Source organism: Eumetopias jubatus, unplaced genomic scaffold (genome assembly GCF_037043125.1).
Source record: "Eumetopias jubatus isolate StellerSeaLion01/CBP00866 unplaced genomic scaffold, mEumJub1_p1.0 scaffold_3, whole genome shotgun sequence".
Classification (NCBI taxonomy): Eukaryota; Metazoa; Chordata; class Mammalia; order Carnivora; family Otariidae; genus Eumetopias; species Eumetopias jubatus.
Window position 1 is genome coordinate 565682 of NW_028274809.1, and position 18202 is coordinate 583883.

The 18202-nt window shown below is 45.4% G+C and overlaps 1 protein-coding gene across 1 annotated transcript in view; it reads left to right on the forward strand.

The window, feature by feature from the left end:
• The window catches only part of LOC114210738 (contactin-associated protein-like 4), a 149250-nt gene that overhangs the window by 115769 nt on the left and 15279 nt on the right, over positions 1-18202 (forward strand). Inside the window, exons 15-18 of the mRNA XM_088021940.1 lie at positions 344-471; positions 6664-6834; positions 7433-7651; positions 16973-17212. Coding sequence (XP_087878066.1) covers positions 344-471; positions 6664-6834; positions 7433-7651; positions 16973-17212 — 758 coding nt within the window. The remainder of the gene's footprint in view (positions 1-343; positions 472-6663; positions 6835-7432; positions 7652-16972; positions 17213-18202) is intronic.

The following is an 18202-nucleotide window of genomic DNA, read 5'->3' on the forward strand; positions in this document are numbered from 1 at the left end:
ATTTATATTTATATGTTATATAGAATATTGTGTATTGCTAATACGTAACACGACCAAAGCAGTGACTTACCCACAGGACACCTAAGACTGCATGAATGTATAAAACTTCATGCGAGTCCTGTGCTGGTCCTATATTTAGAAGAACAGTCTGCTTAGTGAGGTTGGAATGTGACCTCAGGTGTGCCCAGAAGACCCTTTTGAATCTGCCACCTGCCTTCTCTGAGGTCAGTGGTGTGGATGCTGTGTTTGGAAAGGACCTGTAAAAGTGTTGTGGGTGGAGTGTTTGGCGGGTGAGCTCATTCTGCTGGCCCCACACGGCATTAGTGGGTGTTTTCTCCCCCAGGACCAACGACACAGGTGTGCTGTCCTATAAAGAGCACCTGCCCGTGACACGCATCGTGGTCACAGACACAGCCCGCCCGAGCTCTGCTGTAGCCTACAAACTGGGGCCTCTGCTGTGCCAAGGGGACCGTAAGTAATGCCCTAAGGGCCTCTTTCCTGGGAGCGGCTGGTCAGCATGATGGCAAGGGGGCTGCAGCATGTTGAACAGCACTGCACTCCAGCAGGTGCCGATGAAGGAGGAATTATGTCCCCTTGTAAACTGGGAAAGGGGTCAATGTTGTGTTGCTCTTACTCAGTACTTGATTAAAACCATCACTATGGGATGTGGTGACTGGCCTGAGGCCAGGAAGCTTCAGAGCCTGTCCACTCAGAGCGGCCAAGAGCCCCCAGAGAGGGTTCCAGAAATCTCACAGTTCAGGATTATCATGAGACAATTGGGAATTTCTTCTAGTCATTCCATTTCGCAGTTAGGGTTTTAGTCTGGGTGCAGGCAAGGAAGATGGTCATCGTTGTTTGAGCCCATGGGGGACAGCTGCTGGACGTCAGGCAGAAGTCAAGTTGGGGGCTCGGGGCTTCGGAACAGACTTTTGAGAGCTGTTGTGTGTGTTGTTGGTGGTGTTTTTTGTTCATTATTCTTGATTTCATCAGGTTTGGGGAGAAATATGTTCTGTGCCCCAACTCCATCCCACCATCTTTACTCAAAATCCCTATGCAAACACTTTACCTATGGGAAAAGCGGTGGTCTTCGTTTTTTGACGACCTGAACTGCAAATTCATTTTAAAATCTTTGACATTTTCACTTTGCAACCCATTTTATTCGATTATTTTTTCAGATAATTTATTCCATTAAAATTTTAAATGTAATCTGAGCATCTGGCTTGGTGCTCCCACCAAAGACATGCAGTTAGGAAACTTTTTTCTCAGCATCCTGTGGTCTGAAAAGTCATTACTGAGCCCCTGAGATTGGCTCCCTAATTTGTCTGCAGCGGCTGGAACAGTTGTCTGGGGCTCGAAGCTGCACAGGGCACGTTAATATTTAAGGCGTGCACAGCAAGAAACAACCCATGGCAGGGGACAGGCTCACAGAACAAGAGATGAGTTCATTAATTTCTCCTCCTTTTGGCATTGCTACGTCAAAACCATGTCAGATGCAGGCGGATTGATCCCATTTTCAAAGATCCTGGACGACAGCCTTTACGGGCCTCCACAGCGCCAGTCCCACCCAGGGTCTGGGCACGTCCACCATTTTTCAGTGTTTACAGCAGCTGACTGCCTTGCTGCCCTTTGGATTCTTCTCTCTGATTTCCCTGGCTGCCCCACCTCTCCCTCCACCTCCTCCATCTTCCTTCCCCGCTCCCACTTGTTCCACAAATAACAGGAGCAGAATTATGGGAAGACACATTATGAAACCAAAACGAAGGAAGTATCCAACCTGCTCATGGGCTAAAGAAAAGAGGAAATATTATCCAGACATTTAGTCAGATAACTATGGATTGTGTCCAGTGGTGCAACAGGATGCAAGACAGAAGGCTGTCACTGTCTTCCTGGGCAGAGAAGACAAGTCGATGCACACACGCAGGGTGGCGCAGGCCCACAACGTGGAGAAGACAGGACACCGTGTGGGGATTCAGGAGGCTTCACTGGGAAAGACCATCCGATGGAGACTGGCAGGACCGGGGACCATCCGATGAAGACCGGCAGGACCAGGGAACACGCATGGGTGCAGGGAAGAGCATCCTGAGTGGAGCCGGTGGATGGTTGCTGGCCTGGGGTCCCCGGCTAGTAGGAGGGACCTGGGTGGCCAGGCCACTACAAGTGGTGAGCCACACTGGGAATTTGCTTGAAGGTAGAGGCAGATTGATGTGAACTGTGAGCAAATTCAAGAAAACACTGAGGGTTTGATCCAGACAGCAGAGGATGGAGCTGCCATTAATGAAATGGGTTGTTGTGGCCTGGTGGCATGAGGCCTGCAGGTCTGAACAGGCTGGTCCAGATGTCTGCGGGGTGAACACAGACAGGGGAGAGGGAGGGCCTTGACCCTGCTCCCACAGTGTCCCTGGAGAGCCTGCTTGCTGCCCATGGAAGTCGTCCAAGGACAAGTCCCCTGGAAGTCGTCCAAGGACAAGTCCCCTGGATGGTTCATGTCCAGAGAGAAGAAAAGAGGTGAAGGACAGAGCCCTGCAGAGGTCAGGGGATGAGGGGCAGCCTGGCAATTCTGGGCAGACAGTGCCCAAGAGGAGGAAACCCAGAGATTAGGAAATGTGCAGGGAAAAAGCAGACCGCACGGGAAGGTGGGAGTGGCTGTCAGACCTCCCATGCCCCAGCCCCATGTGGCTACAGCAGCTTCCGTCCCAGATGTGCAAGAATTAATGGCAGGGGGCGCCTGGGTGGCTCAGTCGGTTAAGCAGCTGCCTTCAGCTCAGGTCATGATCCTGGGGTCCTGGGATGGAGCCCCATGTCCAGCTCCCTGCTCAGCGGGGAGCCTGCTTCTCCCTCTCCCTCTGCCTGCCACTCTGCCTACTTGTGCTCTCTCTCTATCTCTCTGTCAAATAAATAAATAAAACCTTAAAGAAAAGAATTCATGGCGGATGGTGGGGTGCACACAGAAAACTGGGAGCATCACAGTGCTTTACTTTACGTTTATCTTGCACCTAAACTAAAGTGGGAGGGCTGGTAAATCTTTGGGTCCAAGGTCACTTCTTTCTACCTCCTTTGGACCTGTTGGCTCCAGCTGGCTGCTAGACTAAACGTGTTCCTGAGCTCTAGATTAGTAAAAGTACCTGTCACGTCTTTGGAATACCAGTCACCTTTGTAGTAGCTGCCAATATTAGGAGAGGTCCCCACAAATCCAGAAGGGAACACAGACATTGAAGACTGAAGTGGCTTCTAAGTCTGCTTGTCATGTGAATAACTGTTGGAATAATTCTCACTTTCTGTGAGCTCTGTGAATTTTGTCTGCATGTGCCTCCCCCGACACCGGGCAGCAGGATTCCTGTGCAGACGTGTCTGAAGAGCTTCGTTCTCTTCCAGCTGGCCTACGAACCGAAACTGTCATTATAACCAGCCACATATTTCATTATTTTCATTTTTGTTTTCCTTATTTTTTGATCCCAATTGTTCTTTTCAAAAACATTACAAATTTCAAGAGGAATTTTGAAGTATGAATCAATGCACCAGTGTTTATGTTCCCAAAGCCAAAGCTATAATCCTTAGTGTTTTCTCTTTAAGAAGCTGTGTTTACCAGTCTCTTAAACAGTCAGAAAGATGGATTTGACTAGAAAAATAGTTCTCACCTTAACAATTGCAAATTTATACTTCCAATTTTAAGAAGCAGAATTTTTATTTTCATATACCTCTGATTTTTAAAGTAAACATCTTTGTTTTATAAAGCAGTGTGCCTTTATGAATAATAATTAATTATTGGGCTAACTTATTAGTGGGTCAAATAAAAGCTTAGAAAAGAAGCTATTTATGAAATCACCCTAATCCAATCGGGCTAACAAAGTTAATTCCCCTGAATAGATAGTATCTGTCTATGCATGCATCTTTCTCACACATATGTACAGAAGGCGTACACACTATCAATACAGCTGCACTGTGGATAATATGCATCCCAAGTATTACATTGTATACATAGTAACATTACATATATAATATATATGTTACATTGTATATATGTATATATATTAAAAACATACATAATACTACATCTCTTTCTTATGTAAGTAACAATCTGGATTCTGTAACCATTCTGGATCACACAGGTGCACCTGTAACCATTCTGGATCACACAGGTGCACCTGTAACCATTCTGGATCACACAGGTGCACCTGTAACCATTCGGGATCACACAGGTGCACCTGTAACCATTCTGGATCACACAGGTGCACCTGTAACCATTCGGGATCACACAGGTGCACTTGCACACGTGCAGTTATATCAGTTATATACATGAGATACAGGTTGCCCTCAAGCAAACCTGTTATCAAATCCCTACCTGTAAGGTTCACTTGATAATATGACTCTTTCCTGGGTGGATGACTGTCCTTCCCATCAAACCCCCAGAGCAGGGCATGCACAGGTCTGCTCCCACACAGCTCATGGCTCCCGCCCATGAGTTCCAGGACCCCGTCTCTGTACAGGAAGACCCAAGGAACAGAGGACCCTGGCCCCTGAGGGTGCAGGCCACAGGCAGTGGGTCACCTCGTCCAGTTCCACCAGTAAGGGTGGGGTGACCAAAGAGTGTCAATATTAGTTCGAGGCCTTCAGCAGAAGATGAGAGGTGCTCTCCTCGAACTTGGCCGTTGTGGAAATGTGTTGCCCAGGGGAAACAGATTCTAATCTACTAGATTAAACCAGTCCCCCAAGCTTCTCTGTGATCTACTTATAAAATTGAAATGAAAGGAAAGATACACTTTTTTTTGTTTCAGGTGTAGAATTTAGTGATTCGTTACTTACACACAACACCCAGTGCTCATCACAAGTGCCTCCTTAATGCCCATCCCCCATCTAGCCCACCCCCACCCACCTCCCTCCAGCAACCCTGTTTGTTCTCTATCGTTAAGAGTCTGTTTTGTAGTTTACCTCTCTCTTTTTTATTCCCCTATGTTCATCTGTTTCATTCCTTAAATTCCACATGAGTGAAATCATGTGGTATTTTTCTTTCTCTGACTGACTTACTTCGCTCAGCATAACACCCTCCAGTTCCATCCATGTCGTTGCAAATGGCAAGATTTCATTTTTTTGAAGGCTGTATTCCATTGTGTATATGAACCACGTCTTCTTTATCCATTCACCTGTCGATGGACATCTGGGCTCTTTCCATAATTTGACCACAGTTGACAGTGCTGCTATAAACATTGGGGTACAGGTGCCCCTTTGAATACTGATTCAAAAGACAACCCTTTAAAACTGTTTTCTCTAATTTGGGATTTTAAGGCCAAACATTCCTGATGACCAGTCAGCCTGTGTTTGGGAGAAGTCCTTCTTTTCTCTTTGGTGCCGTCCCAAGTAGGTTTTCTTTAACAGTTCAACTGGAAGAGCAGTGTGGTCCTGCCACGTGTGGCTGCAGGGACTCCTGTGACCAACAGTCACCCAGCATCTCCATCATAGAGCAGACCAGGGCCTGGCCCTGAGAAGAACTGTACAGAGGAAACCTCACCTTAGCTAATTATGCTCTAAAGAAAAATAAAACATCTCCAAAATGTGTCTCCACAGAAAAGCCAGGAAAATGGGCTTTTGGCTCCATGTGAGTCCCAGGAAAACCTGAGAACTGACCCCTTGATTTGCCCTGCACCCCCAGACAGAAAGCTGCAAAGCAGACCAGCTTGGCAGGAAGTGATGCCAGACGGATACACACAGTGCAGAGGCCAGCAGGGACTGCCTCTGTCCTCCAGACACGGGGTGAGAGGTATTTGGGGTGGCTGTTTTCTGACCCCGTGCATGAACTCATTCTCCAGGAAAAGCAATTTAGACGTGAGTGCTGTCAGGTATGTGGCCTCAGAGCCAGGACTCAGGGTCATCACCAGCCCAGGCTGCACACCATGTCCAACCTCAGGTCCAACAGGAGGCAGCCCCAGCCAAGAGGGAGGCTGGGACATGTAAACTCAAAAGAAAAGTGCAAAGAGAAGCCCAACCAGAGGGGGGCCCCAAGTCGCACCGAGTCACAGGATCATGTGTCTTTCAAAGTTCGTTTCTGTCCAAGTGCTAAACCTTGGGAAGGTGCTTTTTGTCTCTGAGAGGTTTTAGGCTATTTATTTTTCGTTGACTTTGAGCAACAGGAGATCGCTGTGGCAGAAACCATTGTGGGTAGTGACTTTCTACCCACCTTATCAGGGCTCAGGTGAAAGTGTGTGTCAGGAAGACCACCTCCAGGCTTGGTGGAGGGGTCTCCCCCTCGTGGCCCCAGTCGGGGTGGGAGTGCGGGCTCTGGGGAAGGAGCCAGGCCAGGCTGGGGCCCTTCGACCATCTGGGTCTGCGGGGTTACGATGGGCAACTCTTTGGATTTCTGCAGGGTTTTTTTTTTAATTCAGTTACGCACATGCTTAACATTCCAAATGATGAGCAGGTAAAGTTTGATAATAAAGTGTGGAGGACGTTATCAGAGTGACTCGCCTGGATGCAGAGGAGACTTCCCTCGTGGGTGGTGTGGAGATGGACACGGTTTGCAAGACGCTCTTTCCTGCACCGTGAGGGGAGCGTCTTCGCGGACCCCACTCCCATTGAGCTCTCGTTCAGGTGTCCTGTGGGCACGCTCAGGAGACCAGCAGCCAGGACACCAAACACGGCTGCTCTGTGTGACCCTTCCCTCTTGTCTCCTAGGATCCTTCTGGAACTCCGCTTCCTTCCACACAGAAACTTCATACCTTCACTTCCCCACTTTACATGCAGAGCTCAGTGCCGACGTGTCCTTCTTTTTCAAGACGAGAGCTTCATCTGGGGTGTTCTTAGAGAACCTGGGGATCACAGACTTCATCAGCCTGGAGCTACGTTGTAAGTTTCCAGAAAACTCCGTGGGGCCCTTATCACTGGTCAAGGAGCCCTGGATGCTCCTCGTCCCTCCACCCATTAGCTCCAGCCTGAGATTCAGTCCAGTCCTGCAGTTCTGTGAACACCCCGCGCAGCAGGAGCCTGATGGTACACCTGACAGCCCTCAGGAAGTACCTGTCCATGCAGGGTTCATTTTGAGAACACTTCGTCTGGGCGTAGACAGGGTTTGAGTTCAGCTAGTTCCTCCACAAAGTGCTCACTGGAACCCCAAACAGCCTGCAACAGACCACCGGTGAACCCACAGCTTGCTCGCATTATAAAATGGGTGAAGGTCTGGACCGAGTTCTACACAAAATCCAGATGTTTTATAGTTTTTCTACACATGTAATTATGGTTTCAGTCCAGTACAAATCAAAGTGAATTAGCACATTCTGAGCCTAGTTTTTAAAAATCATTATTTTCCCAAGTACAATCTACCTTTGCCCTCTAGTCTACCTGGAAAGATACTCTTCCGCCTGTGGTCGGCGGGGGCCCTGCTTCCCTGTGTCCCTGAGGGCCATCTGGGAAACGGCGCCAACCATCCCACGTGTCATGTTTCCAGCCCCAGTGGAAGTGGCCTTTTCCTTCGATGTGGGGAACGGGCCCTGCGAGGTCACAGTGCAGGCGCCCGCCCCCCTCAATGACGACCGGTGGCACCTCGTCCGGGCTGAAAGGAACGCAAAGGAGGCCTGGCTACAGGTGGACCTGCTCCCGCCCGGGACACATGCAGCCCCTGAGGATGGGCACGTGCGCCTGCAGCTCAACAGCCAGCTATTTGTGGGTAAGTGCTTATGTTTTGTTTTTGATGATTGAAATTTCTGTGAACCCCATTTTTGTGTCCCAGTTTTTAGACTGGATTAGTCAATCTAAATCCTTGAATTGTTAATCTGAGTTTGAAGATGAAATCTCAGATAGGATTCTACATCAGTGTCTGCCCTCCTGAAGTTGGCAGTGCAGTTGTGGGGTGATTTTAAAGAATTTAAAACATCAGAAATAGCCTGAATACTTTGAACATTGGAGAGGCATTGTGTTCAGCCCTTTGTGTGCGGTCTGCTCTGGTTTTGCCGCACTGTTTTCCGTCCGTCTTGCTGAGAACTGTTTCAGGGAGGGTAAGCCCACAAAGCCCCCAAAGCCCGCAAACTGCGAACAGACCAGCCCCAACTATCAGTAGCTGGATGTACTTTTCTAGGAAAACAGAAGCTATTCTCCACGCGAAGCCAGTTCCTTCAACGTGACATCCCCACGTGTGATCCAGCCCTGGGGGCGGGGGGCAGCCTCTGTGGGAGCTCTGGAGATGGCACTGTGCCGTGTCCAGATATTTGTCCCCACCCTCTGATTTGCCTCCCGCTGCATGGGGCAGCTGCCGTATGCACAGGCATTTTGGAGACCTCCATCTGTTTGGAATCCCTTAGTGAAGAGCAGCCTCATGTCCGAGGCTTGATTCTTTAATGCAAATAATTGCAGGTATTGATTACGGGAGATTCATTACATAAACACAAAGCACACATTTTTGAAAAGGTTTTCTCAAAATGCAATTTATTTCTTGATTGTGAAATAAGAGATATTTGAGCTTCATTTAAGTAACTCCTTTTTTTTTTTATCTACTTTGATCAGAAAAATAAAAGGTGGGCAGCAATGTAAATAAAATTTCAGGATTTCTGCAACAATCTGGCAGATGGATTTAATCTCTAGTTTGATGTTTTTAAACAATATCCTCTGAAAATATTCCAACTTTTGACTTTGTTTGCCTATTTGAAGCTTTATCTATCTATATTTGGTGAAATTTACATTTTTTTAAATTCTCCGTAATGAAAACAAGATCGAAAGTCCACATCATGTCCAGTTTCTCAGAGTCATCTGTTCCTTCAGTTCCGAGTAGCTGTTGAGGAAGCGGGTGACCACGGATCCCCTTTGGTTGATGTCTGGGTGTCATCCACACGGACCCCCCGAGCCCTGGGGGAGAGAGCAAGTGGGTTACTGCACCAATACTCAGGGGCCACTCACAACCTCAGTCTTAACCCTCACTTAGAGAGAACCATTTTCCCATAAAAAGTCTTAACCAAGCTACTGAACAACTTATAAACCAAAATAACGATTTGTTAAGTGACAGTTACAATAGGACCATCAAACAAACCACAGTATCTCCAAGTGTAGATCAACACATTCTTCCCCATAGAAGAATTAATAAAATAAACCATAAAGTTTGCCTGGAATCAGAGCTGAGGAGTTATAGAACTTATTCGGTTATTCATTGTCATGTACTAAGTGCTGAGGGCCAACCTGTGTGGTTGAATCCCGTTTCTAGTTGAGAACAAGGTGCCCGCACAGCTGACCGGGACGCAGGTGGTTGTCCGGTCCGGTTCCACCTCAGACCCCCCCAGAGCAGGGGCCCCTGTCACAGGCTCTCGCGGCTCCCACCCACCCTTCCCCACCCGCCCTGGGTGTCACCCTCTGCAGGAAATCAGATGTGTTGTTTTGGACTTTGGGCCTGTCCAGTGAGAGAAAATGGCACTTACATTTGAAGTGTTCCCATGAGGTGAGCTCTGCCCTCTCTGACAGCCCACGTCCCTCTTCCAAGTGACGCCTATGACCTAACATGATGGATCTCTCTCCAGCTGTCTCTCTGCTCTATCGTTTTTTAGGATGTATGCCTAAGGGAGTTCTAATTTTGTTCATTTGTAAGTTCTACGGTAACCAATCATTCCCTGTGCTTTGTGTGTCCGCTTACCAATTCTGAGAAAAAAGTTACCGGTTTGTACTGAGACCTCCTCTGTGGATGTGACACACACATGGGGTGATTAAGATTACGCTGAGTGTTCAGAATTGCTATTGCTTCATTTTTGCAATAATAGTTTTCATTCAGAGACTGCATGGAAGAAAGGTCTCTAAAAATGTAAGAAAAAATTGAAGAAAACAAAGTTGATGGCTTTCCCATACAACAGTACCATAGCATTTAGCAGTTAGGATCCTTTTCACTTGAGAATAGATCTGGCATATACTAAATCATTCAGTAAAATTCAGATCTTATATGAAGTTGTTAAATTAGAATTATATTCTATGAAACGGAGATTCACCCTCTGGCATAAGACAGTTACTTGAGATGCGGTTTCTAACACTTCCATCGAAACGAACAGTGGTCATGTTTGTGTAAATGCTAATTTTATTTAAATTATAGTCCACATTTTATTATTCCTGGTATCAGGACCCATGGTGTTCTAGCATTACATTTTAGAAGATTAGATTGCTGGCCTCTCTCCAAGGACAGCGTCATGGGCAAAGACACCAGAGTGCTTTCTCCTGTGAAGATGAGCGTTTCCTCAAAAAGGTGACTATGAGAAAAATGACCAAAAAGTCATGACTGAAACATCCACTGTGCCTCTGTCTCTCCCTGCTCTCTGGAGAATTTTGGGAAAGAGCCCTGAGCTGAGCAGAGAACTTTGTTGCAAATACAGGACGGGCTCCCATCTGATGGGACCTCCGTGATTGCACTGATGGAGAAAAACACCACAAAGTGCCTCACGGGGCTCACACACAGGCCGCCTGGGCCGCACGTCCCCCTGACCCCCAACAGCGGCTCTGGAGAACCGCCCGCTTGTGAACGCCACAGTAAGGGAATCAGGAGGAATTCCTTTGATTCTGTCTTGGTTTGTTCAACGTGTTTGTGAAATCTGTGCTTGTTATTTCATGCACCATTCTGTGTTTCTTTTTAAGTTGCTGTCCCTGTCCCATTATCCGACACACCCTAGCGCCGTCCTTCCCGGGACGGACTGTGGGACGCCGTCGCAGGAGAGCTGCTGGGGCATTTCTCCGCAGGGCCCCGTGGCCACCAGCACGTGGCTCTCCTGGACGCCAGCTGGATCTGCACCTAACTTCACTAGAAACTGCCAGCCATTTTTTCAAGCTGGTTTTCCATCTTACTGCCCCAGTGGTAGAGCGTCATTGTCCCCGTCTTGTCATCGGTGTCCCCTCTTGTCACCCGTGTCCCCTCTTGTCACCCGTGTCCCCTCTTGTCACCCGTGTCCCGTCTTGTCACCCGTGTCCCGTCTTGTCATCCGTGTCCCCTCTTGTCACCCGTGTCCCGTCTTGTCACCCGTGTCCCCTCTTGTCACCCGTGTCCCGTCTTGTCACCCGTGTCCCGTCTTGTCATCCGTGTCCCCTCTTGTCACCCGTGTCCCGTCTTGTCATCCGTGTCCCCTCTTGTCACCCGTGTCCCGTCTTGTCACCCGTGTCCCCTCTTGTCACCCGTGTCCCGTCTTGTCACCCGTGTCCCGTCTTGTCATCCGTGTCCCCTCTTGTCACCCGTGTCCCGTCTTGTCACCCGTGTCCCCTCTTGTCACCCGTGTCCCGTCTTGTCACCCGTGTCCCGTCTTGTCATCCGTGTGTGGGTGCATAGCAGTCGCACCGTGTGCCCAACGAGGGCCCCCCGGGAGTTTGCCATGCTCTCTGAATGTTTATTCGCCACATGAATACTTTCCCAGCAATGTGCCTGTTTACATTTTGTGCCCCTTTTTTAACTGACCTGTTTGCCTTATTATTGACTTGTAGAAATATTATATTATCTGGACACCAGTCCTTTACTGAATACATGAATCACAATTGTTACTACCCTTGAGGCTTGCTTTTTACTTTTTACCAACATCTTTGGATTTGCAGAAGTCTTAATATTGATTTGTATTTTTGTATCTGTATTCAAAACCTTCAAGCCCAGTTCATCAAAGATTTCTTTTGTAGTTAGTGCTCCTTGAGTTTTCTCTGAGAAATCAATGTTTGGAAGAAATTTTCCTACATTTTATTTTAGAAATTTTATAATTTTAGTTTTGGTCTTTTAATTTTTGCTTTCACGTCTATGATCTATATAAAAATATTTTTACATATGGTGTGAGGTAGGATTCAAGGCTTAATTTTTTATACCACTTTTTTAGGGTATGATTGATATGTTAAAAGATAGTTAAGTATAGCAACTGGAGGGTTTCTTTTTTTCTGTTTGTGTGCCCAGTCCTTTGGAGCTGGTGGTGGTGACATGATGTCAGTGTCTCACAGAGTGACCATGCTGGGAGATCTCACTGCTTCAGATTCCATAGTGGGGTTTACTGTCTTGGAGCTCAGAGTTCATACAAAATTCAAGAGTAGTTTATGATAGCCAATCTCTTATTTACCTTGATGTTAGATGCTATCATTGTTTTATGGATAGCTTTTTCTAGAATGAATTTTTTTAACATTTCATTTTAATTTTTAAAAAATGTTCTTGGCAACATTTTTACCACTTTATTGAGATATGATTGACATTAACTTTGTATTAGTCCACGATGCATAACATACTGATTTGTGTATATACAACAGAATGACCCCAGTAAGTCTAGTCAATATTTGTCACCTCACATGGTTACATTTTTTTCTTATGATGAGAACTTTTAAAGATCTACTCTCTTAGTGACCTTAAAATATACAATACAGTATTGTTGCCTACAGCTGCTGTGCTGTACATTCCATCCCATGACTTATTTTTAACGGCAATTTGTAGCTCTTGACCGCCTTCACCCATTCCCCCATCCCCCACCTCCTGCCTCTGACAACCAGCCTGTTCTCCGGATCTGTGAATTTGGTGTCTTTAGATTCCGCCTATAAGTGAGATCTTATGATATTTGTGTTTCTCTAACTTATTTCACTCAACATAATGCTGTCAGGGTCCATCCACATTGTCACAAATGGCAGGAGTTCTTTTGTTTATGGTTGCCTTATAGATATATATAATTAGTGTATACAACTTGATGAGTGTGGGGAGAAGTCCCCACCATGAAGCCATCAGCACCATCAAGGATGTGCACATATCCATCACTTCCCAAAGTTTCCTCCTGCCCTTTTTATTATTATTTTTATGGCAACAACACTTACTTTAAGATCTAACCTCTTAAAAATGTTAAGGGTACAAAACAGTGTTGTTAGCTCTAGATCCCTAGAACTTATTTATCTCTCATAACTGAAACTTTGTGCCCTTCAACCAGGAACTCCCCATTTCCTCCCCCCACCCCACCACCCTCCCCCACCCGCCCCAGGCTCTGACGGCCACCACTCTACACTCCATTTCCATGAGTTGATGATTTTAGATTCCACATATGAATGAGATGAGATAGTATTTGTTTTTCTTGGTTTGTATCTCATTTAGTATAATGTCCTCCACACTCACCCAAGCTGTTGCAAATGACAGGATTTCCTTCTTTTTTAAGGTTGAATAATATACCACATTTTCATATATAGTGTGAGGTATTCATTTGTTAATGTACATTTCAGTTGTTTTCCTATTTTGGCTGCTGTAAATAATCTGCAATAAACATGAAAGTGCAGATATCTCTTCAAGATACTGACTTAAATTCTTTTGGATATATGCCCAGAAGAGTAATTAATGGGTCACATGGTAATTCTATTTTTAACTTTTTAAGGAAACTCCATACTGTTTTCCAGAGCGGCTGCACCAGTTTGCATTCCGACCAACAGTGTAAGAGGGTTCCCCTTTCTCCGCATCCTCGCCAACATTTGTTATCTCTTGTTTTTTCAGTAATACCCATCCTAACAGGTGTGAGGTGATATACCATTGTGGTTTTGCTTGGCACTTCCCTGATAATGAGTGAGGTTGAGCACCTTTTCATATATCTGTTGGCTGTCTGTATGCCTTCTTTGGAGAAATGTCTACTCAGAGCCTTTGCCCATTATATACTCAGGTGATTTGGTACTTTGCTATTAAGTGGTAGTAGTTCCTTATGTATTTTGGATATTAACCCTTTACCATATATGTTTACAAATATTTGCTCCCATTCTGTAGGTTGCTTTTTTCATTTTGTTGATTGTTTCTTTGCTGTGCAGAAGCTTTTAGTTTGATTGTTTTTCTTTTGTTTCTTTCTTTGTTTTGCTGTCCTACAAAAAATCATTGCCAAGACAAATGTCAGCGATTTTTTTACCTGTTTTTTTCTAGGTGTTTTATAGTTTCAAGTCTTACATTTAAGCCTTCAATCCATTTTGAGTTGATTTTGTTTATGGTGTAAAATAAGAGTCCAATTACATTTTTTTTTTTTTTTGCATGTGGATATAGTTTCCCGGCACCATTTATTAAAGAGATCATCCTTTCCCCATTTTGTATTCTTGGTGCCCTTGTTGAAGATTATTTGAGTGCATATGATTTGTGTGAGTTTAATTCTGGGTTCTCTATTCTGTTGCAGTAGTCATTTTACTTCTCTTTATGCCAATACCATGCTGCTTTGATTACTGTGTCACATAATGTGAAATCAGAAGGGCTGATCTAAAGATTGCTTTGGCTATTTAGAGTCTTTTGTGGCATATATGAATTTTTGGACTTTTATTTCTGTCTTTGTGAAAATACCATTAGGATTCTGGCAGAGACTGCACCTAAACTGTAGATTGCTTTGGGTAGTACAGACATTTTAACAATTAATTCTCCCAATTCATGAACATGGACTATCATCTCATTTAGCTGAGTCATTTTCAATTTCTTTCATCAGTCTGTTATAGTTTTAGTGTATAGATCTTTCACTTCCTTGGTTAAATTCATTCCTAAGCATTTTATTATTTTTGCTGCTCTTGTAAATGGGATTGTTTTCTCAATTTTCCCCCTATAGTTAACTGCTAAAATATAGAAACACACCCATTTTTAAATGTTGATTTTGTATCCTGCAACTTTGCTGAATTCATTTATTAGTTCTAAGTTTTTTGGTGGAATCCTTGGGGTTTTATATATAAGATCATGTCATCTGCAAACAGAAACAAATTTACTTCTTCATTTCTTATTGGGATACCTTTGATTTCTTTATTTCACCCATTGCTCTGCCTGGGACTCGAGCTCTCTGCTGAGTAGAAGTGGCGAGGGTGCTTTCTCACCTCAGAGGAAAAGCTTTCAGGTTCTCATGGCTGAACGTGATGTCATCTGTGGGCTAGCCCTGTGTAGATTTTCTCATGTTGAGTCAATTTCTTCTGTACAATTTATTGAGGTTTTTTTTTTTTTATCATGAATGGGGGTTGAATTTTGTCAAATGCTTTTTCCACGTCTGTTGCGGTAATTGTGTGGTTTGTATTCTTCATTCTATCAGGGGGTATGCCACGTTGACTGATGTGCAGATGGTGATCCATCCCTGATCCTGATGCGTGGTCCTCCTCATGTGCTCTTGAATTCAGTTGGCTAATATTTTGCTAAAGGGGGAAACATTGGAAAATACACAAATATGTGTAAATTAAACAGCATGCTTTTCAGCAACCCATCATTCAAAGAAGAAATCAAAAGGGAAATGAAAAAATCTTGAGAAATTAAAGTAGAAACTTCTGCTAAACTTAATCTGTCATTAATCCCATTTAATGTAATTTTCAAATTGAAGCTTAATCAACAATTTGAGTTCAATTTGAGTCTTTTTAATATATTTCATGTTTTTTAAAGATGTTGTTTATTTATTCATTTGACAGAGAGAGAGAGCACAAGTGGGGGAGTGGCAAGCAGAGGGAGAAACAGGCTCCCTGCTGAGCAGAGGGCCTGACGTGGGGCTCAGTCCCAGGACCCTGGGAGCATAACCATAGCCAAAGCAGACAGTTAACCAACTGAGCCACCCAGGCACCCAATATATTCCATTTTTTGCAAAAAAAAGAAAATGTTCAACTGTTTCTCTAGTTTGTTGAACACATGAAATTCAGTCATAATAATTGGGTTAATATCCTCATCTGTGAATCCTACCAACTATATCATATCTGGATGACTTTCCCTTGATGGGGTTTTCTTCTTATGATTGCTCACTAATTCCTGCCTCTTCGTACGTCTGCCATTTTTTTAAGTTGGATGCTGGGCCTTGTGAACTTCCCCTTGTTGGACACTGGACATTTTGTATTCCTTTATGTGTTCTTGAGCTTTGGTCTGGAACAAGACTAATGTACATGGAAAGAGTTTGATTGTTTTTGGTGGTCTTGCTTTTAGGATTTTTTTTTTTCAGTACTGGATTTAATCTGGGATTAATTTTTTCTCATTACTGAGGCAAAAAATTTTAACTTCTGCGTGAGATGCCTCCTGAATGTGGTGGCTTGCTGGTGACTATTAGGAGCAGACAGTATCCCACCGACCTGCAGGAGCCCTGGAGCTTGACCCTAGCCCTAACCCCAAGCCCAGCCCGAACCTCAGTCCTGTGGGACACCCTCCGGGCTTCTGGGTCACCCCTACCTGGCCTCCACTGTTTCCTCACAGAAGGTGGGGGAGAGTGCTGAGTTCGCCGCTCAGGTGGGACCCTCTGCAGACCTGCAGAGTCCATCTGAGGAGCCGAGTGGCACTGGCCCCCAAACTCCCCAGGCAGAAGGCTGGGGTGATGGGAGAGCTTGGCTAGTTATTTCCTCGCGCCCAGGGGTGACCGCCATTTATGTCCAATACCCAGTGCCTTCGGAACTGTTGTTTCACACCGTTCTGGTTTTTTAAGTTATTTTCAAGGTGGGGGAGCAAACCCAGTCCCCCATTATTCCACTACTGCCATAAACGGACATCTGCGTTTTTGTGTTTAAAAAAATTCTTACATTTGATTTTTTTAAGATTTTATTTTATTTATTTATTTGAGAGAGAGAGCGCGCGCGTGCGCGCATGAGAGGGGGGAGGGTCCGAGGGAGAAGCGGCCCCCCGCCGAGCAGGGAGCCCGACGCAGGGCTCGACCCCCAGGCCCCCGGGACCCCGGCCTGAGCCGAAGGCAGTCGCCCAACCAACCGAGCCACCCAGGCGCCCAGGAAAATTCTTACGTTTTAGCTAATCATACCAATTTCCACCACATTACATTATCATCATTACAATAGTATTGATGTTTTGTTAAGTCCCGTTCTATAGTCTAATAAAACTAACTTAAAGATAAATCGCTCAGTTAACTAACAAGGAATCCGTTTAGAATAAACATTAAGCAAAGTCAAGTTTTTTAAAAAAAGTTTTTTCAGTGTTCTTGAGTATCTCCCAACTGTGTCAAAATTTACATTTTGAAAATTATACTTGTCCGTAAAGGTGTTTGAGAAGTCACAGTTTTTACAACTTCCCGTGAAGCCCTACCTGCACGGCGTCTGCACCGTGTCCTGTGCTCTGTTTCAGGAGGCACGGCCACCAAACAGAGAGGCTTCCAGGGGTGCATCCGGTCCTTGCAGCTGAATGGGAAGGCGCTGGACCTGGAGGAGAGGGCACAGGTCACCCCGGGGGTGGAGCCCGGCTGTCCGGGCCATTGCAGCACCTACGGGAGTCTGTGCCACCACGGAGGGCGCTGCCAGGAGAGGCCCCGGGGGTTCTCCTGTGACTGCGAGCTCTCCGCTTTCTCAGGGCCCTTCTGCACACAGGGTGAGTGTGAGTGCAGGCGCCGCCAGGAAGGAGCCGGCCGGCCTGGGGAGTGTAAATCTTGAACGAAACCTCTTCTGTGCCACTGTTTGATGAACGTGTTTCAGTTCCTAAATTCCTTCTGTAAATCACTCTTTTGCAGCTAATCTCCTTTTATTGGAAAGAAGTGTGACTCTACTCTTGAAAAGCCAGGACCAACAACTGTGAAACCACACCAGTTCTGTGGTCTTCTTGAAATACTGTCTGTGTACCCTAAGTCCTTCTGCCTCACGCCTCTGCTCTAGCATGATACGTTATTAGAAGTCTGTCCTGGGCAGCCCTGCTTATTTCAAGATTATTATTTAAAGTAGTGGCTTCAAGTTGTACGGGAAGAATTTTCCTCCAAAAATGCATTTTATTAGCATAATAAATACATTTCCCACTTGTATTAAGACGGCTGAAATAGAGCCTCTTAAACATTTTGCTCCGAGGTTTACTGATGGCCTCTTGTTTCAGTGCAAATGACAGAATCTTTTTAGTCTCATTCTGAGAGGTCACAAGCCATTCGCTGAAATGTCAGAGCTTAATTGTAGCACAGACGTAATTCTTGGAAGGCACTTATGAGGTTTATACTTTCACAGATACTCACAGAATCTAAATAAAATCCATTATCACCAAAATAAATTCCAATGCCTCCTTTCGGGAATCTCTGAGCTGTTGCCTTTTGACCTTAAAAGCCTCCAGGTTTTGGAGCACAAACTTGGAAACCAAATTGGACCAGTTCTTGATTTTCAAAAGAATGAGCTGCCTGGAAATGGCCAGAACACAGTCACAGAAGCGGTATTTGAAGATAAATGTGTAATCAGTACCCCCATTCCAGGACATGCTTCACCTTCACAGGTAAAATCCAAATGGGCACTTGCAGTCACATTAACAGAGTCAAGTGGCCACACCAACTCTGCTCCCAGAGCCCCAGGGCAACAGCTCAGCTGCAGGGAAGGGAAGCCGAGCATT